Here is a 23271-nt window from a genome sequence, read left to right on the forward strand (position 1 = left end):
GCCTGAAATAAACCCGAAGCTTTACTTCAGCGCCGAACCTGCGTTATGGCTAATCTATGCAACTTGGGGTTTACTTACTTGGGGTTTTAAAGTGAAACCGAAATAAAAGGCATCGAAAAGAAAATCTAATTCTGCAGAATGCAGGCTGCTAATACTGAAAGATTTGGCCAGAAAGCAGAAAGTTTGTAAAGCTTTTAAGCTATTGGCAAGAAGAGGAAATGACGTCAGACGTGAGGGAGGTGGAAGGAGGAAGCCGCGCATCTTTTACCCCAACACCTAAGAGAAGAATTTCTATAGATTTAGTGATTTCGGGTTAAACTACTAGGAATTAAATATTAAAATGTACCGTTTACCAAATTGTTCGAATTAGTTATCTGACTCCATTAACAAAACACAACCTACATTCACATAACAATGCACGCTCGTTTCTTGATGGAAATATTGACAAGAGACATTTTCACACGGGGGCACATTTAATTTCTTAAACAATTGAACTAAGTGAACTTCATCGAATATGGCCGAATTAACCGAATTAGTGTCGTTCGAGTCTCTGTCAAGCCTTCTCTCTCGATCTTCCTGCTTCTTCTCCTCGGCCCACGTTTTTTCTGCAAGTTGGTGTGTCGGCTCCTCCCATGGGCGTGCCAGGGAAGCCCCCACGTGGGGTCCACCCCCTCGCCTCGATGTCTGGAAAAACTCAAAAAAGCAGATCGTTTATCAAAATAATCCCTGCCGTCCTTCGTCAGAGTCCTGTTATCAAAATTCCCCAGCCAAAACATTCCGCATTTGGAACAGCGTGACCTGAAGCCCACTCAATGAAAATCTTCATTGGACTAAATAAATGTAACTTGTATTTAATCGTATAAAATGTATCAGATCCTTCAGTACACAGAGTTGTATATCCACTTTGAAAATCATTCTGGGAGTAAATTTGTAACCTGAAAACTTTGTAAGTAGAGACGCATTTTGAATGTGAATGGTTTAATCCGTTCCAATTCCTGCAAAAGCATAAGTTTTAAAAGTAATTTATTATAGAGCATCAGAACATGAAACAAATACATGTTAAAATTAGATGACCGCACAATAAAGGAAAGGCACATCATGAAAAAAAACGAAGAATAAATGAAATAATAAATCTACTCATTTACATTTATTGCCTCATGTTCATTGTAAAACTGATCCAAAGACGTCTGCTTTAGCCAGCTTTTGATAATAATGCGCGAGGCCGACTTGTCAGCACTTTCCGACTTGATGGAATTTTGCTAAAATGTCTTTCATTTGGGCTGACCTCCTCCTCCCCGAACCCCCTTTCCTCCTCGTCTCTGAACTCCGAACTGTGACCCGAAGAGCATGCTGGGATGCACACCTGGTTGCCAGACTGCTTGTTTACTCTGAATGCGGACTGTACTGCATTTTTGACTTCGTATCCTGAAACGCCTTTGGCTCTTTCTACATCCTGGGTTGCCAATTCTATTAATCCAACATTGCTGTGTTATATTTGTACGGAGGACTAAATGTGTTCAGTTTTTAGCGTTTCACATATGCTTGTACGACTTCTGAGTCATCACTTGGCAGAGTCAAGCGAGTCTTACGGTAAGAGGAGCAGGTGGTGTGCACAGCACATGTGGATCTATTTATTCAGGCGCAAAAAACAAAATGGCTCCCCCCGGGTTAGCGCTTATGAAGCGGAAAACAGTTGAAAAAACTCATAGCCGACTCAAAGGTATTCATGGAGGAGTTTCAGGGAATTAGAAGCTGCAAAAAAAAATTCTCCATGATCAAAATGTTCATTTCGAAACCGATTGGACGGACGCCCCCTAGAGCTTTACGATGTGCTTCACACTTACCCATTCACACACACTCACACACCGATAGCAGCCTCAGGCATGTAAAGCAACTACCTGCTAATCGAGGACATAAGGGGTTCAGTGTCTTGCCCAAGGACACTTCGACATATAACATGGAGGAGCCGGGAATCGAACCTGCGACCTTACGATCCCCAGACGAGCGCGCTCCCTCTGCTCCCGTAAAGTTTTGGTGCCATCCAAGCCAGGCACTACTCACAAAACAACTGTGGTAGTATTACTCTCCCTCTCTCTCTTTCTCTCTTTCTGCCTTTCACTCTATGCTGTTTGCTCCATTTCTCTCTTTTTCTCTCTCTCTCTCTTTCTCCTTCTAATTCCCTTTCCGACTTTCTTTTTTTCTCTTTTTCTCTCTCTCTTTCTAATTCCCTCTCTCTTTCTAACTTCCTCTCCAACTTTCTAATTTTTTCCTTCTTTTTTCTCACTTTGTCCTTTCCTCACTACCTTTCTCTCTCTCTCTCTCTCTCTCTCTCTCTCTCTCTCTCTCTCTCTCTCTTTCTCATGCTCCCTTTTTGTCTTTTTCTCTCTGTCCTTTTCTCTTCTCATTCTTTTTATGTTTATTTCTTTCTAATTATTTTCATCTTTCTTTTTGTTCTTTATTTCTCTCTATTATGATCGTTCTCTCTTACTCCTTCTAACTCCCTTTCCAACTTTCTTTTTTTTCTCTTTTTCTCTCTCTCTTTTTCTAATTCCCTCTTCCTCTTTTAACTCTCTCTTCTCCAACTTTCTTTGTAACTTTTTCCTTCTTTTTTCTCACTTTGTCTTTTCCTCACTACCTCTCTCTCTCTCTCTCTCTCTCTCTCTCTCTCTTTCTCATGCTCGCTTTTTTGTCCTTCTCTCTGTCCTTTTCTCTTCTCTCCTTCTTTTAATTATATTTCTTTCTAGTTATTTTCGTCTTTCTTTTTCTTCTTTGTTTCTCTCTATTATGATCCCTGTCTCTTTCTCTCTTACTCCATCTCCTTTGTTCTCTCTCCCTTTTTATTTCTTTCTCTTTCTCTTCCTCTGCCTCTCATTCTCTTTCCGTTAAACCTACTAGTCCATTCGCCGTGAGTCAGTGCTGTCGCAGCAGAGCGTGCACCAAATGACATATTTATTACAGCACCTGGTATTCCAGGGTGGTCTCCTTTCAGAGTATTATCCAGCCCCGACTCTGCTTAGCTTCCCGAAATAAGGCGTTCTCAGTGTGCTGTGGTGTGACATGAGAAAATTGAGAACACTACAACAGAGATGATTCCATTCACATTGACCAGTTTAATCAAGCAAAAGAGAGAGAGAGAGAGAGAGAGAGAGAGAGAGAGAGAGAGAGAGAGAGAGAGAGAGAGAGAGAGAGAGAGAGAGAGAGAGAGAGATGGAAAAAGAGAGATAGAGGGACAGAGAAAGAGAAACAAAGTGAGAGAGTGAATGTGGGTGGGAAAGAGAATAAGAGAAAGGAGTGAAAAAGAGGGGGAAAGAGAAAGAAATAACACAAAAAGGGAGAGAAAAAATAGAGAAAAAGCGGAAGGGAAAGAATAAAAGAGAGGTGACTACAGTAAAAGAGGGAGAGAGAGAAAGGGGAACAAAGAGAATATAGAGAGAAAAAGAGGGAGAGAGAGAGAGTAAGATAGCAAGAGAGAAAGGGAAATAGAAAGCTGTAGAGAGTGTAAGGGATAGAAAAAGAGAGAAGTAAAAGAGGGAGAGGTAGAGAAATAGAGAAAGAAGGAGAGGAATAGAGAGAAAAATCAAGAGGGTGAGAAAGAGAGAGTAAGAGAATGTGAGAGAGAGAAAAAAAGATGAGGAAAGAGGAAGAGAGAAAGCAAGAAAAGGAGAAAGAAAGATAGAAAGAGGAAGAAAGAAAAATAAACAGAAAAAGTGAAAAAGAGGGGGAAAGAGAAAGAAATAACACATAATAAAGAGAGAGAAAAAATAGAGAAAGAGGGAAAGGGAAATAAAAATAGAGAGGTGAGTATAATAAAAGGGGAGAGGGAGAGAAAGAGAGAAAAGAGAACAAAGAGATTAGTAGAGAGAAAAAGATGGAGCGAAAAAGAGAGAAACTGGGTGAAAGAGAGTAAGACAGCGAGAAAGGGAAATAGAAAGCGGGAGAGAGTGTAAGAGGTAGAAAAAGAGAGAAGTAAAAGAGGGATAGGTAGTGTAAAAAAGAGAAATGGAGAGAAAGAAGGAGAGGAATAGACAGAAAAATCAAGAGATTGAGAAAGAGGGATAGGGAAAAAGAGGGAGAGTAAGAGAAAGTAAGAGAAAGACAGAGAGAAAAAAGATGAGGAAAAAGGAAGAGATAAAGCAAGAAAGGGAGAAAGAAAGATGGAAAGAGGAATAAAGAAAAAGAGAGAAGTGGAAGAGCATTTCGAAGGAAGCTGGTTCCTTATAGATAGGGAACCAGCACTTGTCATTTACTTCCAAGAACTCAAAGAGCCATTTTGTTCTGAATTAGAATGATACAGACATTCTGGAATCGGACTTTAGACTTCTAACCCAGTGATTGTGATTTTGGATTGGCTAATCGTAAAGAGTGCATTGATGTGTTTCCCAAAAACACCTGGTTCTCCAGTGTTTCAGAAGGTGGACTATCTTTCTGGAGAAGAGTCAGTCTATGATAAGAAGATCACAAAGGCTCAGAAATCTATTGACGGTAATGGTTCGCCATTGTACATGATACAGCGTTGTCCTTTTAGCTTCTACAGAACTCCGTAACTTGGCATTTCAGAAATCGCTAACTGCTCTGGCTGTGTCGGTTCCACCCCGCACAACGAGGAGATTCGTCGGCTCCAGCAGGAGTTTGAGGACATCCAGAAAATGTTACTGGGACAAGAGCAGGTAGGTTATCTCTCACGGCAATGGGATCCAGACAGAGTACTGACAGTTGCTGTACCGTTCAGAACCTGGACCAAGCATCTCAGACCCAGACAAAGCTAACAGCCACAAGCAAACAGCTAAGCAAAGACATGCAGAATCATCTCATGTCCATCAAGTTCCTCAATCAGTTGCTGGTGGGATACCAAGATCAGGTGGAGGGATGGAAAGACGTGCTAGAGGAAACGGAAGAGAGAATGAAAACACTGACAGAGGATCAGTATGACGTCAAAGCTACTGCACAGCAGATCAACACAACTGTGGCTCTTAGGTAAGGGAAACCTTGACATGTTTGCCCATCTTGATTTTATGGTTTGTGCTTCTAATAATAAAGTAAGATGTCCATGTTATCTATCTTCCAAAGTGCTATGTGGATTGATGCCCTGCAGAGAAAATCAGATGAGGAGACTGTGGTCCTCCAAAAGTTGACCAGTGACTGGCAGAACTACAGTCAAGTTCTTGGCAAGATCAAATCCAATGCGACCAGCAACACTCAAGTCCTACGGTCCCTGCAGAACAGCATCAACGCGGACCACCAGAGAATCGCCATTTCCTCTGAGATATACTATGATTTGAGTCAGCAGGTGTGTTTTTGATGAATTAACTTCACAACCTACTCTGGTCCCTATTGATCAAAGTCTGTGGCTACCGGCATAAAAAGGGTTAACTTGGAACTTGTTGTAGTTTTCACAAGTTTAGAAACGGGTAACTAGGTTTTGTGTCAAATCCAGGACCAGAAAATCAAAGCTCCACTGCAGTTTGACTACTCAAGAGCCCACTAGCCTGCCAGTTGAGTCCAAGTACCTGTGGCTGAAGGGATTTTGCTTTGCTGAACTGGAATTGACTTGTGTTCTTAGAAAAGTCTTCTAAATCTAGTGGAAACTAGAGCTCTTGTTGGTGATAGGAATGAGTGGAGAGGTGTTGTAAAAGGATCGTGGGATGTTTGGACGCATTCTAAGGGATGGGCAGGGCACCTGTATGATGCGGCAGGGGTAAACCAGTGAAAGCTGTCGTACAGAAGAGTTGTTGTGTCACCCTGACCCGAGTGACATGGCTGCTTTCTCATGTCCCGTTTCATCTGGAGGGACGAAAGCGCGGCCAACTTAGCTCCCGAAGTGCCTAACTTGTTTGGGTGCTTTGGGCATTTGGGTTGGCTTTGGAATGACTGTTATACATCAGGGTTCAAGGTTGCATACATGATTCAGGAAAGGTAAAAATCTAAGATTCTGTGATGTCCCTTTAAGGTCATGAACCTGCAGTTGCAACTAGACAACGTCACATCGTTCATGGATGAACATGAGGAGAACATGAATGACCTGCACTACCATTCCAAGTATGTATGGTACCCCCATAATCAGAAACTGCTCACGGTATAATGTAAATGATTTATTTTCACCAACTATGATTAGGTACTACGAAAACCGGACCGGAGAACGTTTTTCCGCCTTGGACGGGCGTCTGAACTCCATCAAAATGGAAATTGAAACAATATCGTCAAGCATCAATGCCACCGTCAGTCACGTACAGAGCATGTACAAGTACATCAATATCGAGAGCTCCACCTGTCAAAGCCGGTTAAGCAGACAAATGGAAGATATGCAGGTTGTGATTATGCCGAAATCTGAATTCCGATTGTATGGACAGGTCAAACTGATAAAAGACTCTGTGCTTCTGTTGTTTACTGTTGCAGAACTTAAACAGAAGCATCCGGTTTCTTCTTGACTCCGCGGACACACTAAAGCAGGAAAACATATTGTTAAATGTCCGTCTGGATGCGGATGTTAGGAACTTGTCCATGGTGATGGAGGAGATGAAGTTGGTGGACACACACCATACACAACTGATCAAAAATTTCACGATATTAAGAGGTAAATTCAATGAAACTAGAGTTTTATGTGCTGATTCGGGTTACATTCATGCATCCATTTCCAAACAGGTGCTCCGGGATCACCTGGCCCGAAAGGTAACCGTGGAGAGGCTGGCCCAAAAGGACCAGGGGGACAACCCGGGGCAAAGGGTGATCGAGGCCCTATTGGAAGCCGCGGAGGGCAAGGAGAAAAGGGTTCTTCTGGACCCAAAGGTGCATCTGGTCAAATTGGGCATGGTGGAAACAGAGGGCCAAATGGTAACACAGGACCGAAGGGAGCCTCTGGTCAACCAGGACCCCGTGGTGAAAAGGGTCAGAAAGGTGATATGGGTCCAATTGGGAAGATTGGGGTCCCAGGACCAAGAGGTCCATCTGGGATCCAGGGTCAAACAGGACTTCCGGGTATAATTGGACCGCCAGGGCCCAAAGGGAAACCAGGACCAATTGGGCCACCTGGACCACCGGGGAACACTGGACCTCCGGGAGCACAACATGCCCATGATTTATCCAGGACGCAGGAGAGAAACCAACCAACTGTTGGAGCTAAAAGACAGTAAGAGGCTAGATATGGACTTGGGCGGTCGACCAAATATTTTGAAGACAAATATTAAAAACATGTTGCATTATTGTCAGGTAAAGGTCTTCTCCACCTGCTTTTAAAAGAGACAAACACAAGTGGAAATTAACCACGGCTCATATGTACCTTGAATGTAGCGGTGAGAACGAAGGAGAAACAATATTATTATTTAAAATGAGGTAGTCTCGGTTCAAATCAACACACCTTTCATTTAAGGGTGGGGTGCGTCGTTTGAGGTGTCCCTAATTTGAAAGTACAAAATATCCATTGAGTATGAGTTCACAATGTCCACCTAAGTTCAAAGAGCAAATATCATTGTTTTCCACTGTGCCTATCTGCAACACATTAGGGAACAGGAATGAAGGGTGGGGGTAGAGAGTGATTTAATGCTCACCATTGCAGTTTTTTTGGTTATTGTACCATGAAAATTATAAAAAAGAAAAGATCAATTTTAAATACAGTCCAAATGCCAACCCAAATCCTAAAAGAAGAAAAAAAAAGAGTTTCTAAGATATGAACGTCCTTGTTTTTCAGCTTCCTCCACTTGCGATTCAATAATCTTCAATTTTCTCCCGGTTTCTCGGTTTCCATGTTCATCCGCGTGGCGTAGATATCAACAAACCATGGTGGATGAACACGCGGAAAGCATTCAATGAAGGGAAAGAGAGGTTTTGGATTTAAAGGGGGCAACTCTGGTCAGCCTCTTGTAACACAATAAATTTCAAATTACTAGATATGCTACAGCATCAGCATCCATGAGTACTACCGCAAACAACAGAAGCATTGCGAGTGACGTCCAGTGTCCTCATCAGTCACAGGAAACGCATAGAAGTCGCATTCAGTTGGAAATGGGAACGATCTCACGAAAACATCGGATTTCACCTTGAAATGTTGAAAGTCTCGACTTGGCCAAGGCTCGAACCTGCGACCTCCCGGTCTCAGGGCGGGCGACCAACCTGCCACTGAACTGGTCTACGTCACACTCACTGGGCGCGCCGCTCGATTTTGAAAAAAATCTAAGACCTTCATGTGCACCTTATGCTCGTGAAAATAAGGTATTTGACCAAAACCAAGAGGAGCAAGACTAAAAGCGAAGTCCTGTCCCGAATCACTGTTCCAAATTATAATTGTAGATTGCGATAAATATTTAGTTGGACAAATAAAACAAAAGTTCATGCAGAGTAAACAGTGTTGTGGCTTAGACGGGAGACACCGCGAGTGTTACTTCGTTTCCAGCTCAGACTGCCGTGAAGTTCATTTTCCAAGTTTCTTATCCCACAGTGTCCGGCCAGCCGAGACTAAACACTCCAACCGTTCTCTGGGCTTTCCTGTGCGAGGCAAATGCCAACACTGAGTTTTCCTATCCAGTTAGCTCAGCACTCAGTTTTAGTAAAGTGGTGCCTCTTAATGCAAGCATAATTTGTTCCAGGATCCTGCAAGTCGCTCATATGTAGCCTTCAAGTCTGCCGTCATTAACGCGCAAATTTTTACAATATGGAATAATTACAAACTAATCGGCCCGGTTCTAAACTTCCAAAAACATCCACCCTTAATAGCTATAGAACTCATCTTCCTGATCACTAACAAAACATTCAAATAGTAATTTAACATAAAAATACAGTAATAAGATTATTAAGATGATATTACCGAAATAAAAAGCGAGTTTATCATGAGGGAGTCGCTGTAACAAAGGTTTGAGTGTGGTGCGGGGCTGCAGGAGTTAGGACAGGGGGAGTGTTTTAGGGGTGACGGCACACAACTTTTGATGATACATAGACACTCACTGTACACATAAAATTAAAGTTACTGTAACTTAAAAATAAACAAACATATTACAGCATATTGATTTGATTTCCCTTATTTCATTCTAATGGAGCAGAAGAAAACTCTTTTGCGGCTTTGTAATCTGCACTCGCTGCTTTCTCATGCCGAACCACGGCCACAGAGTCGGTCGTCGAAGGCAGTGGAGGAGGAGTAGAAGTCGAGTCAAGTCAAGTCATGTTTATTTGTGACGCCCCTAATCCAAAAAACATTCTGTGGGTTGATAATCGTCATAAAGAATAAAAAAAGATTGATACCGGTATCCGAAAGCCCCAAATACCGGTGACTCTAAATGGCCTGCCCAAAAATCGATGGACCTGTAGTGTGCACAGCAACGTGTATGGTTGGTTGGATCCCTTAACCACTAAGGTGGTAGTGGCACCATTTCCTGTGGTGTGTCTTGGGCAAGTATAGCCTGACGGCACCCAGCCCTCTCCAGACCAATATGTTTCCACCAGGTCTCGAACTGGGGACCCTTTGCGTGATTGGCAAACGTGACCACTGTACTACAGAAACAAAGCACTAAACCAACCATTTAAACTGGTTGGACCATTCATAGCTGGAGAAAGCCCACAATTCTCATTATGTGGGCGTCTACATGGTTTTTCACAACCGATACTGATTTAAATCCAACTATTGTGTTGTATTGGGCAGCGAGGATCCAAAAGCAGACACTCGCGTCCAGTTGACAGTTTAAATGGGGACAAGGGAAGCAACAAAAAAGCTGCGCAGAGGGAGTAAACGGAATAACGGGTAACAAAAACACAATCCAAAAATGCAAGGCTGGATAAATACAAAGGCATACTAGGCGAAAAGGTGGTGTCGTTGATTTTAGAAGGGCAGTTTGCACGGGGGAAAACGTCAAAAATCTGATGCTGGGGATATGTCTGTGCTGTCCTTAAATGCATGAGTTTCTTGAGCGCCAGGTGCGCCTAAACAGGTCATCTTCCCCTGGTAGGTGTGCTGGAACCTCATATTTTCCTGCATGTAAATGTGCGCTCTAATTCACTTCTTTTTTAACCCCACAAATCGAAGCTCTAGTTTGTGAAGTGACTAAAACTGTACCACCATCATTTTTTAAGTATGTTTAACTTCAGTCATCAGTTTTACACGCAGAAAGATTTTTATATCAAAGACTTAGAAAATACAACTAGAAAATGTACTATATATTTGTTTTGTCTTTTCAAAAAGGGAGTGTTGTCATGAAATGCAACTGGCTTGCATTGAACAATAAATGTAAACATTTATGTGGTGGTCTTGTTTGTATCCATGTTGCACGACAGTATTAATGTATCGATGTAGATAGATAGATAGATACTTTATTCATCCCCGTAGGGAAATTCACACGCGTTTTTTTAATAACACAATAGTACACGTCACTGCCTTCGCGTCACCATTGCCGAGGAGGATCCAAATGCTGGGAAGCTGGTATGGGACGGCTGAAGGTCCCTGTCCCTGCCGTGACAGGTAGCAGAAGCAGGCAAGGGACGTTGTCCTCGCCGCTAAATCAAGAACCAGAAGCGGAAGAGGGACTTTCTCTTAGCCGCCCAGACAGGAACAAGAAGCGGCCAAGGGACTTTTTCTCCTCCCTGCCAAGACAGGAACCAGAAGCGCCCAAGGGACTTTTTCTCCTCCCCACCAAGACATGACCCAGAAGCAACCGAGGGGCTTTCTCCTCACTGCCGATACAGGAACCAGAAGTGGCCAAGGGTCTTTCTCCTCTCCACCAGGATAGGGACCACTAGCAGGTGAGGGACTTTCTCTTTGCAACGAAGGCATGACCCTGAAGCGACCGGGGGGCTTTTTCGTCACTGCCGAGACAGGAACCAGAAGCGGCCAAGGGAATTTCTCCTATCCACCAGGATAGGCACCAGTAGCAGTCGAGGGACTTTCTTTTTGCCACCAAGGCAAGACCCAGAAGCGACCGAGGGGCTTTCTCCTCTCCACCAGGATAGGGACCAGTAGCAGTCGAGGGACTTTCTCTTTGCCACCAAGGCATGACCCAGAAGTGACCGAGGGGCTTTCTCCTCACTGCCGAGACAGGAACCAGAAGCGGCCAAGGGTCTTTCTCCTCTCCACCAGTATAGGGACCACTAGCAGTCGAGGGACTTTCTCTTTGCCACCAAGGCATGACCCAGAGGCAAGCATGGGGCTTTCTCCTCGCTGCCAAGACAGGAACCAGAAGCGGCCAAGGGTATTTCCCTCGCCGCCGAGACAGGGACCAGTAGCTGTCGAGTGACTTTCTCCTTTCCACAAGGCAGGAACCAGAGGCGACTGAGGGACTTTCTCCTCTACGCCCAGACAGGAACCACATGTTGGCTCCACATCGGGTCGGGCACCCTCGTGAGGGAAGGTGGCATCCTAACACTGTTGTGCACACAGGGTTTGCTGCGTGACGTTCCAAATTAGGTCTAAAGGAATGAATGAGGACCACTGCACTGTGCAAATGTAGTCCAGCGTCCATGCACCTTAAGTGTTCAGACAAACACATACTTCCACACTCCGAGAAATGAGCTAACTGCCGACTTGACAGCCCCCCAAAGACCTTGTTACGCCGGCAGCTGTAACAACACTTGCAGCCCAGGTTGCGATTATAGTTTTTATGTGTGAGGGATGACAAGTAACACACCTGCTGTAGCAACATGACTGTCAGCAAAGGTGAAGAAAGCCCAACAAGTGTGCTTAGCTAATGGGCACCATTAATGTTCACCAACAATAATAAAAAAACACTTATGGAGGTTTATGATAATTAGAACGGCCCAAAACCAACAGTGAGCTGCTTGGGTGCTTCACTTTTTCCAACTGCCTCAGCCAGTCTAAGGGTCCCGCCTGCAGACTCATTTACAACTCCTGGCTAACACTTTTGATTTATTGTGTTACCTAAGCTTGCTTGGCAAAACTAAGTCTCCCCCCCCTACCCCTGTAAATAACTACAACAACAACAAACACACAATTTCTGTACTTGGAACTTGTAATACTTTACAGCAGTCTTTCTCACCCACTGTGGTTTGGCACACTAATATGTGTTGCGACTGTGTGGTGTGCTGTAGGAAATGATCTCATTTGATCCATCCATCCATTTTCTGTCTGACGCTTATCCTCAGTAGGATCGCGGGGGTGCCGGAGCCCATCCCAGCTGTCTTTGGGCATTGGGCAGGGGACACCCTCAACTGGTTGCCAATCAGTCGCAGGAGACACACAGACAGACAACTCACTCATTCACATGTTTGTGAAACCGAAGTGCCCGGAGGAAACTCACACAGGCGTGGAGAGAACATGCAAACTCTGCAGTAGCAGGAATTGAAGCCGGGACCTCTGCACCGTGGGGCTGTGCGCTAACCACCCATCCACCGTGCCGCCCTCATTCAATCTTTTTTCGTTATTAAGTGTTTGTGCTGTGTAACATTGATCACTAGTTTGACTTTAATATTGTTCTGTATCAGTCGGTGGCAATTCATTATTAGCTGCATATCGGTTTTAATTTAAGTTTTGTAGCACTCGTATACGGGGCAGCACGGCGGCGCAATGGTTAGCGCTTGTGCGGCACAGTTCATGTCATGGGAACCTGTCGTGGGTTCAAATCCAGCTCCAGACTTCCTGTGCGGAGTTTGTATGTTCTCCCCGTGCTTGCGTGGGTTTCCTCCGGGCACTCCGGTTTCCTCCCACATTCCAAAAACATGCATTTCAGGTGAATTGGCCAGTCCAAATCGCCCTAGGTGTGAATGAGCGAGTGAGTTGTCTGTCCCTGTGTTCCCTGCAATTGGCTGGCAACCAGTTCAGGGTGTCCCCTGCCCACTGCCCGGAGATGGCTGGGATGGGCTCCAGCCCCCCCGCTCCCCTAATGAGGATAAGCGGTACAGCTAATGAGATGAGATGAGATGAGCACTCGTATACAGTTTAGAAGTGACGTTTTTGCATAATAAACACACCCATTATCAAATTAATATGCACTTTCTGCAATAGCTATACATCATTATTACAGTGCTCAAAATTAAAATTATAAATGTCTCTATTGTCAATGTTTACTATATTGTTATATTTGACCTTTTATACATGTATATGAGCTTTTATTATAAATTGTTATTTTCAATGCAAGCTAATGTCAGAATCTTGAAGCGAAATACCAAAGTTCAGACTGATTTCAAAAAACCACGAGACCAAGGTGCGAAAAAACAACCAAGAAATTAAACTTTGCGGATTGGGGATAACACAAAAATATGCAAGCAGGTGGCAAGAAAAAAACTGAAGTTGCGGTTTCCTGTTGACCTATACAACGCCTCAAACAGGTATAAATCTTGCTTCAAAATGTCAGGGAGACTATTGCTGAGATTGTCCGATTGAAGACTTGTATTGCCGTGGTCTCCAGAATATATTCTGCCAATAAAAGCTATCTTCTTAGCTATTTAGCAAGCCATTTTGGAAATGTATATCAAGGTGGGTACCCATTAGGATAATTAGCAATAAAAACTAGCTTTCAGTTTGAAAGTTTGGAGAACCTTTTTTTAGACTAAGTGTGTGTTTATGTATATGTGTGTTGTAAGTGCTCCTCCAGCCTTCACACCAAGTTGTGTGTGGTCCTCAACCACCAAGCAGATGTTAGGATGACCACCATGATGGTTGTTATTTTTATCATGTGTCCACGTGTGTGTCCCTCAAACCCAAGGTGGGCAACTATTTCAAGTGGCGAGCTGCATTGGGTCCAAAAATGTGGCCAAAGGCATGATCCAGGAGACCTATCAAATTGATTTAGGAATAAATACACATGGAGACGTCTACATGTCATATTTCCATATGTTTGTGAAAGTATCATTAGTACGTTTTTGAAACACTCCCACTAAAAGCTGAATAATAAGTTAAGTTCCTGTTTTAAGCACTAATTCTGGATTTATTTTGGTATTATTACTGTAGTATTACTGTTTTTTGTAGTATTTCTGCTATACTTTAGTAGTATTTCCATAGAAGTATATCTGTAGCAGTGTTCCCTCTAAGCCGCGTGCGTTCTCAGCGCACAAGAAAATCTAGCAAGCGCACAAAAATTAGGGCTCAAAATTACTAATTAAGAAGCGACTTAAGTCAAAGTTACATTGCATGAAGGTAAAAATACACGGGTTCCCCTGACGTTGTGTCCTAAATGCGTTATTTTGAAGTCGAGTCGAAGTAGAACAGAGTTGAGTAAAGTTAGTAGAGTTTGTTGAGAACCGGCTTCTTCGGCTCAGCTCACTAAAAGGCTCTTCCGGTTGTTTTTGCTTCTTTAATCCCAACATGACCAAATATTATGTAAATTTATGCACAAAATGAATTAAAGGAAGGGGGGAATAGAACAAAAAAGAAAAAAATACCAAAATGAAAAAGTAGTGAAAAGCTGAGAAAAAACGAAACAAAAGAAAGAGGAAAAAAAGAAGGAAAAATTTAGAAAAAAGAGAAAAAAAGAAAAGAAAGAAATGTAAGAAAGAGAACAAAAAGAAAAAAGTAACAGCTCGGAAAAAATAAACACAATGAGATTTTTTTAAAGGAATTAAAAAAAAGTAGAAAAAAAAACACGGAAAAAGGAAGAAAGTTTGTGTTGCATTCAAATAATTTCAAATTATGTCAAGTGAATCTTGTTGCCAACATTGTACTTCCACAAAAAAATGTGATTAAGTACAGTTCTGTATTTTACAACCGACTAAATAAGCCCCCCAAAATGTTGATATTATGCGACAAAATATATCAGGAAAAAAACAGAAATGGATATCTTGTGAAAAAATTGTAAGAACAAACGACGTTTGTAGGCCGTACAACCTTTGCAATAGTACATGAGTCAATTCATTCAAAGGAGAAAAATAATTTTGCATTGCCGGAAACTCAGCAAAATGTCAAGTTTTGGACATGTTTGATAATTAATTATCTTGCCACACTTGGGATTATGGTTGCTCACTGTTGTTTCAAGCGTTGCTCACCGACTTTGTGTGAACGCTCAGACCCGTGGAAAATTACAGGGAACATTGATCTGTAGTATTTCCATAGTAGAATTTTGGAAGTACATTTGTAGTATTATTGTACGGCATGCTAACGGCCACATACTTACAAGTAGATGCTAACGAGTCAGGCTAACGGCTACATGCTACTGAATACATGCTAAAGAGTCATGCTAACGGCTGTGTGCTAACGAGTCATGCTAAGGGGTACATACTAATGAGTACATGCTAACGAGTCAGGGGAATATCACGGCTACGGCTATCGGTATTTTTTCATCTGAAAAGTCGATTATTAAGGTTCATGCAGCTAAGACTCTCTATTGCTTCGACTCCTCCCTTCCTCCCCTCTCCCCACCCCGCGCCTTCTGATTGGGTTAGCGACTGGGGGCAGAGCCACTGAAGCAGCTCAGCTAACTTGTCCCGACATGCCTCTGTCTGCAATTAAGGGATAGCGTAAAACGTGTAGTTAACGTGTCTTCGAGAGGTACGTTTAGGTGGAGACTGATATATTAGCTCTTATCATAACATTAGTTCACCAATCCCCGCGACCCTACTGTAGCTCTTGCCTCAGCTAAAGCATCGTTTTTCTCTAAGATTATTGTTAAACATAAGAATAATCGGAAATTTTTGTTTGACACAGTGGCAAAACTTACCAGACAACAACTTAACCCAAATAGTTGCACTTATTCCGCTAACGACATTTTTTAATAAAAAGATACAACTAATCAGGAATGAAATTTTAAAAGAACGCTCTGTATCCTCCTCCTATCTCAAAGATGTGGAGTTGTTAGGTAAGGACCGTGTCGCCGGTTGTTCAGAAACATTCTCCAGTTTCAATGATTTGTCCCTTGATAATCTAACACAGATGGTCAGTAGGGCCAAACAAACAACATGCCTGCTCGATCCGTTTCCAGCTTCACTGGTGAAGGATCTGTTTGGGACCTTAGGACCATTAGTTTTAAATATTATTAATATATCGCTATCCTCGGGTATTGTTCCTGTAGCCTTCAAGTCTGCCGTCATCAAACCCACGCTTGAGCGACCTAACCTTGACCCAGAAAGCCTAGGTAATTATGGGCCAGTGTCAAATCTGCCATTTTTTGCAAAATTTCTTGAAAAGGTCGTTGCACAGCAGCTTAATGACTTCATGTCAGAAAATAACCTCTTTGAAACTGTCCAGTCAGCATTTAGGGCAAATCACTCCACTGAGACAGCCCTGGCTAAAGTAACCAATGATCTCCTTTTAGCAATAGATTCCGGTGCCTCATCAATGTTACTGCTGCTGGATCTCAGTGCTGCTTTTGATACTGTCGATCACAACATATTATTGGTTCGTCTAGAACGCATTGGTATCTCAGGAACTGTACTCTCGTGGTTTAGGTCCTACCTGTCAGACAGGATGCAATGTGTTAACTATGGCAATCTGACCTCTAAACACTCTAATGTCCCCTGTGGTGTTCCTCAAGGCTCTGTACTTGGCCCCCTTCTTTTTAGTATTTATATGATCCCGCTTGGTGACATTATCCGCAAGTATAATATTAGTTTCCATTGCTATGCAGATGACACTCAACTGTATGTGCCACTGTTGTAGAAAATAAACTTGCATTTGTAGAATAGATTTGCATACATTTAGAAAGAAATGTAGAAAGACTTGCTTACAGTTGTGAGAAATGTTGTTTACATCTCGGGAAAGTCTCGAAGGACGAGTTAGTTTCAACAATCCTCCTCACAGGAGGACAACAGATAACGGTGAAGGGCAAGGTGACATAAACTGGCATAAACTCAAAAACATGTCCTAATAAGGGTACGACAGCATCTTCCTTGCGAGAAAAACAAATTCCAAAGCTGTTACGTGAGGACCGGGCCGCCTCTTGGGTTGTACTCAATTGAAGCTACAAAAGCGTTGTTATGTCTAAAGTTCTCTGAGTTCTTTGGGATGATGCAATTAAGAACCTCCCTCTCATGGCAGCCTCCGTGCATTTCTTGAACCACGTATGAGAAGACTTAATCGATTATCGAACCTGCATTTTCTCCAACATTAAGTGGCTGCCCAACGTGTTGATTGGCTCATATTGACTTCTCATCGTGAACGCTGCCCCGACGAGCGATTGAGGTAAGGACAGGTTTTTCTTTCCTTATTTCGGTTTGCTTGTCGGGGTAAGTTGAGGTGCATTGGGGCTGTGACGTGAGAGCTAAATTTGAAAAGTCGTGCACGTGGATTTTATCATTCGTCTGTAGTCGGGCCAAAGTTCGGACGGATTGTATAGATTGAGTTGAGATTTATGTCCGGCAACAATCCTGTGCTCAGGGATTGTTGTGGTGTTTTTTGGACGGGCTGCGAAAATCTCGATAAGAGATAACAGCCAGAGTTGTGTCGGTATGTGTACATTTAGAGACGGTTAATTCCGGTCCGTATAATTGTCTTGAGATCTGTGTAAAAAGCGGTGATAAGACGTCGTCATGGCTGAAGTGACAGTTCGGGAGTAGACGATCTATATATAGTTCATACGGGGCATGTTTTATATGTGTTTCCCTAGTCGATTGATGATTGGGAGGCTACATTTAAAGACAAGTGTGGTGCATGAAACCTCGCCATTTTCTGCAATCTGAAAGGTTATACCGGCGTTAAAAAAATGAGCAGTTAATCAGATGTTGTATTATTGAGATAAATTCGCATATGAAAAGCGATTAAGAGACTGTATGTGTGAATTGCTGACATATTTCCGCTCTGAGCGATATCTTGCTCGGGAATTTTTGGCTGTTAGTGTGTGCGTGAGTGAGGCTTGCGCTAATGGTGATGTGCTCTTTTGCCTTTTACGGTCTTGTATGTGTCTTTCGCGTGTCTTAATGTGTGTTAGAGACGGGAGTATGTTTGAAACATGTGTGATCAGAGCGTGGAGTGGGCAAGTTAATTTAGCTATTGCTTTTCTCCCCCTTCTCCGTTTGACCCGTTCTCCTATCCATCCCCACATCTGCCTTCTTATCTCCCTAGACCCGACCTGGGCACTCCGGTCCTGGAGGGCCATACGTCCTGCCAGATTTTAAAGTTTGCTCTTCTTTACCTCAGGTGATACAAATTATAACCTCGTTAGCAAGCTAGCAAGTGCTCGTTAACGATACTGGTGATTGGAATCACCTGTATTGGATCAGAGAAACCTCATAAATCATGCAGAACATACGGCCCTCCAGGACCGGAGTGCCCAGGTCTGCCCTAGACAATAGTTTCAAAACAAGGTGCGAACAAATTTTGTGAGAATTTCACAAAATGCTCACGACGAGGATACCTTTTTTACCTTGGGTACAGACGGCACTGAAAAGGGGGGTATTTGGGACGAATGGTCATGCTGTGTTTTTTAATGAATGTTTTGTTTTCTCCTCGGCTGCACGTGTGAGTATTAACTATTTGTGTGCTGAATGGGTTTGTGTGAGAAACGCGCAGGCGAATTAAATTATTTCCTTTTTTTCGGCTGGGGAGGGGGATTTGTAAAGAAAAAAAGGAAAACAAAAAAGGGCAAAATAATAAATAAAGAGTGGAGTGACTATTTTTTATTGTATGCAAATCTCGCCCGCTTCGTCTGCGTGTGGCCTCTTGATTTGTGAGATCTTGTTCCGTTAAACATCTTAATGCTTTTTGATGCTTAGGCAGTGTGATAGTTTAAAATTTGAATTTGAGGGTTTTAAATGTTGATAGGTATAGTTTGGGTAAATTAAGAAAACGATTTGTCAATGGAGAGAGCATTTTCAAAAGACAATGAGGAGCAGATTAATCGATCTTGAGGAAGACCATGGAAAATTTAAGAATATAATTGCTAAGATAATGTCTGCATGGTCATTTAACCTAGAGTAAACATCCGAGATTGTAAACATGACCGATTTAACAGGATTCTGAAGTCAAACGGACTGTTGAAAAGGACTGAAGATGGACAATATACTGGTCGCTGTGAGGGGATTACAGCAGGAAAAAAAAACCAAACAAAAAACAAACAAAGACGTTCACTTATCAATTGTCTGCACCGCTTGTCAACAGCAGGGTCGTGGGGACACTGGAGCACATCCAGGCTGTCCTCGAACAGTGAGCAGGGGGCAATCTGAACTGATTGCAGCCAGTTTCAAGAAAAAAGAGAAAGAAAACCGACAACGACCAAGGTCAGTGTTGCACTGATAAGGCTCATGGACACATTCAAGCAGCGGATTACGAGTGAACGTCACAATGGACTGAGCCAGACGTCCAAGGCCGACAACGAGGCGGGAAAACAAACAACACGAGTCTGCATTAAGTCACGTTAGGGTCTTGTTGATTGACGAAGTGTTTACAAATCTGAGGAAGATTGGTACATTTGGATTGTAAATTATTTTATTTTTAAAACAGGAATACAGCTAAAATTGTATTTTGAATATGCTTTCCAGGAAACGGAGATGTGTCTCTCCAGATGCAGGAGCATCAGGAGGATTTTTAAGGAGAATAGGTAACAGGAAAATACCTTTGATTTCATATCAGTTGACAATAGCACGATTTAGATCATTGTGCAAGGGGGGAGGTTGTAAAATAGCTGATGAAAAAAGGTTACAGGTCTAGTCATGTCAAGTCAAGTCATTTTTATTTGTATAGCCCTTAATCACAATAAGTCTCTAAGGGCTTCACAGATTAGTATACTATGTTACACAGACTATTTTTCAGTCGACAAGAAGAGTAGGTTATTATTCATGAGCAATGGAGTAGAAGTGAGTTTTAAGTTTAGATTTAAACATTTCCACTGAGGTTGCAGATCGGATCTCAGGGGGAAGAGCATTCCACAGCACCGGTGCCCGAATGGAGAACGCTCTCGAACCAGCAGAACACTTCTTTGCTCTCGGGATCACCAGAAGACCGGCACTCTCAGATCGTAGGCTTCGGACCGGGACATAGGGGCAGATCAGATCTGAGAGATAAGAGGGAGCAAGTCCATGTATGATTTTGTACAATACTAAGAGAACTTTTAAGTCACATCTTTGGCTAACTGGGAGCCAGTGCAAGTTAGCCAAAATCGGTGTTATGTGATCGTACTTTTTTGTCCTAGTTAAAAGCCTCGCTGCGGCATTTTGTACTAGCTGAAGAGACTTGATTCTGGACTTCGGGAGACCGGAGAGTAGTGCATTACAGTAATCGAGACGGGAGGTAACAAATGCATGAATTATAGTTTCCGCATCAGACTGAGACAGTATTGAACAGATTTTGGCAATGTTACGAAGATGGAAGAAAGCGGTTCTAGTAATTTTCTTTACATGCATCTCAAAGGTTAGATCAGGGTCAAATATGACACCTAAATTTTTAACTGAGTCACTCTGTGTGATGTGACATTTGTCAATGTTCACAGCAGTTTTTGAGAATAAGTCACGGCATTTAGATGGACCAATGACTAACATTTCGGTCTTTTCAGAGTTAAGACGCAAGAAATTGAGTGACATCCACTCTTTTATCTCAATGAGGCAGGCCTCCAAATTTCCACAGTTTAGTGTGGGAGATTCCTCCAACGGAAGATATAGTTGAGTGTCGTCTGCGTAGCAGTGGAAGCTGATATTGTACTTGCGAATAATATCACCTAATGGAAGCATGTAAATGCTGAAAAGAAGGGGGCCAAGCACTGAACCCTGCGGAACACCACAGGTAACATTAAAGGGCTCAGATGTCATTTCGCCATATTTAACACAGTGCGTCCTATCTGAGAGGTAGGATCTTAACCACGAGAGGACGGTTCCTGAGAGACCAATCCATTTTTCCAACCGTTCTAGTAGGAAATTGTGGTGCACTGTGTCAAAAGCAGCACTAAGATCCAGCAGCAGCAAAAGTGATGAAGCGCCAGAATCCATTGACATTAGGAGATCATTTGTTACCTTGATCAGAACCGTCTCAGTAGAGTGGTTAGCCCTGAATCCTGATTGCATGGATTCAAAAAGGTTATTCTCGGATATGAAAGCATTCAGCTGCTGTGCCACTACTTTTTCGAGTACTTTAGAGAGGAAAGGTAGGTTTGACACAGGTCTGTAATTACTTAATATTTCTGGATCAAGGTTGGGTCGTTTCAGTGTGGGTTTAATAACGGCGGACTTAAAAGCTGCTGGAACTACACCTGAGGAGAGTGATATGTTTATAATATTTAGAACTGAAGGTCCAAGGACGCCAAAAAGACTTTTAATAAGTGAACCTGGGAGCGGGTCGAACTGGCAAGTTGTCGGTTTGGCCGCATTTACCACCTGTTTGAGATCATCAAGTGACAGTTCACTAAAACCGGCCATTTTCCCAAGGCAGCCACCCTGTCGTGCATCTGTAAATTTCAGTCCTTTAATATGTGTGGTATTAATAATTTCTTTAGCAATTTCTTCCTGTATGCATTGAATCTTCTTAGTAAAGAAGACCATTAAGTCCTGAGCAGAGTGTGTCGAACTATCTGCGATAGTCTGTTGCCTTGTAAGCGATGCTACAGTGTCAAAAAGGGCTTTGGGGTTGTTCTTTTGAGACGCAATCACCTTCGAAAGGTAGGCCGATTTTGCAGAGGCAAGGGCCGCTTTATACTTTAACAAGCTGTCACACCAGGTTTGATGGAAAACCTCAAGCTTGGTAGCGCGCCATTTTCTTTCCAATTTCCTGCATTCTTGTTTAAGGGTTCTAGTTTCATCAGTAAACCAAGGCGTGCGTCTTTTAGGACGTGATTTTAGTTTTATGGGCGCTATTGAATCCAGCACACTAGTCAGGGTGGTATTGAACTCATTCATGAGTGAGTCAATCGAGCCAATGTATGTAGGAAAGGACGCAACTGCTCCGGGAAGGAGTTCAAAGAGCTCAGAAACTGTGCCAGTGCTTATGTTGCGTCCGCTAAATACTTCAGCTTTTTTAACACTACTCTTAGCTAGCACATGTTAAAGTCTCCCATAATTATAATTTTGTCTGCATAGGTTACTAGTTCAGACAAAAGTTCAGCAAATTCGTCTAAGAAAGTTGTGTATGGCCCAGGTGCACGATAGATAGTTATTACATAAATTGACAATAGAGAGGACCGCATCACAAGAGCCTCAAACGCCTTGTAATTATAAGAGGTACGTGGATTAAATTTGAGCGATTTTTCAGAAATTAGCGCAACACCACCACCCCTTTTCAACGTGCGTGCTATATGGCTACTCTCGTAGTCTGGGGGAGAAGCATAATTTAGCGCTAAATACTCATCCGGGCGTAACCAAGTTTCACACAGACCCATACAGTTAAGTTTATAATCACGAATAATGTTATCAACAAGTAAAGCTTTTGGAGCAAGCGATCTAATATTTAACAGACCAAATTTCAGCTTTGCTGAATCATTTGACTTAGCTGAACTCTTTGTAGTCTTTGTCGAAATCTTCAAAAGCTGCCGCTCTTGTGGCTTTTCGTGTGGGTTGTCCGGTGTTGTGCCCGGGCACAACACCGGCGAGGGATGAATGGTGGAATTAGTTACATCCTCGCGTCCTTCCTCGCGTCCATCTTGCTGCTTAGACTTCGCACGCTTCACACATCTACCTGCACGGCAACCACGCTTCTGTTTTCTGTCCTTACGGCGGCGTTGACGTCGTTTATTAAGCGGAATAGCCGTCCACAAGGATGCCGGGTCTCTTTAAAGTTCGCTCGGTATATCATAGGCGGTATAAAAAGTGCCCGAAAAGTCGAAATTTAGACGCCCACCCAACCAAATAAGTTCGTCCCTACTGTAAGTATTTTTGGCCACACATGTGTCCAAAAGTAAAAGCAAAAAAGACAAGAGAACGGCAATAGATAGAAGATTAGCTGGAGAACGAGCCGCAAGCATGTATCCATGCGCCGCCATGTTGTCTCCATATTTACAGGCCACGGTAGACGAAGTGCTCAACCAGTGTGAAATCTGTGCAGAGAATAATATCAGGGAATGTAGCAGTTCCATCAAAAGATCTAAGTGCGGAAACAGTAATTAAGTTTTTGATCAGAGAAGTTATTCCGCGATTTGGTATACCGTCAGAAATAAGCTCAGATAATCATAATAAGCATTTGTTCAAAAGGTCATGAAGGGCATCCTACAAGAATTACACATTAAACAACGGTTTGGTGCAGTGTATCACCCACAAAGTCAGGGGACGTGGAAAGAGTAAATGGAACATTAAAACCAAAGATAAACAAGATCTGTGCGAGTTCTAGGCTCAACTGGGGGTATGCGCTACCGTTAGCGCTAATGAGTTATCGCATGCAAACTCATCGGATCACACATTTAACACCGCATGAAATGCTAACAGGCAGACCAGACCAGCGCCGCATCTGGGAGGTCCCTATAAGGGGCCGCCACTTGAGCAACTACAAACTGAACTGAGAGA

At 42.8% G+C, this 23271-nt stretch overlaps 2 protein-coding genes across 3 annotated transcripts in view; one reads left to right on the forward strand and one right to left on the reverse strand.

The window, feature by feature from the left end:
• scara3 (scavenger receptor class A, member 3) overlaps positions 1-10215 on the forward strand; it is a 34598-nt gene extending 24383 nt beyond the window's left edge. The window contains exons 5-12 of the mRNA XM_088324533.1: positions 4402-4482; positions 4558-4667; positions 4730-4974; positions 5068-5287; positions 5948-6036; positions 6113-6305; positions 6394-6571; positions 6640-10215. Coding sequence (XP_088180659.1) covers positions 4402-4482; positions 4558-4667; positions 4730-4974; positions 5068-5287; positions 5948-6036; positions 6113-6305; positions 6394-6571; positions 6640-7127 — 1604 coding nt within the window. The 3' untranslated portion in view covers positions 7128-10215. The remainder of the gene's footprint in view (positions 1-4401; positions 4483-4557; positions 4668-4729; positions 4975-5067; positions 5288-5947; positions 6037-6112; positions 6306-6393; positions 6572-6639) is intronic.
• Positions 404-23271, reverse strand: part of LOC148346502 (adenylate kinase 7-like) — a 50519-nt gene continuing 27651 nt past the window's right edge. Inside the window, exon 18 of one of the 2 annotated variants that reach the window (XM_088324530.1) lies at positions 404-684. The gene's annotated coding sequence lies outside the window, so the exon portion shown is untranslated. Of the gene's footprint in view, positions 694-23271 lie in introns of both variants that reach the window. The other variant, XM_088324531.1, reaches the window with a different exon arrangement.

Source organism: Urocampus carinirostris, chromosome 20 (genome assembly GCF_059441175.1).
Source record: "Urocampus carinirostris isolate Australia breed hairy pipefish chromosome 20, RoL_Ucar_1.0, whole genome shotgun sequence".
Taxonomy (NCBI): Eukaryota; Metazoa; Chordata; class Actinopteri; order Syngnathiformes; family Syngnathidae; genus Urocampus; species Urocampus carinirostris.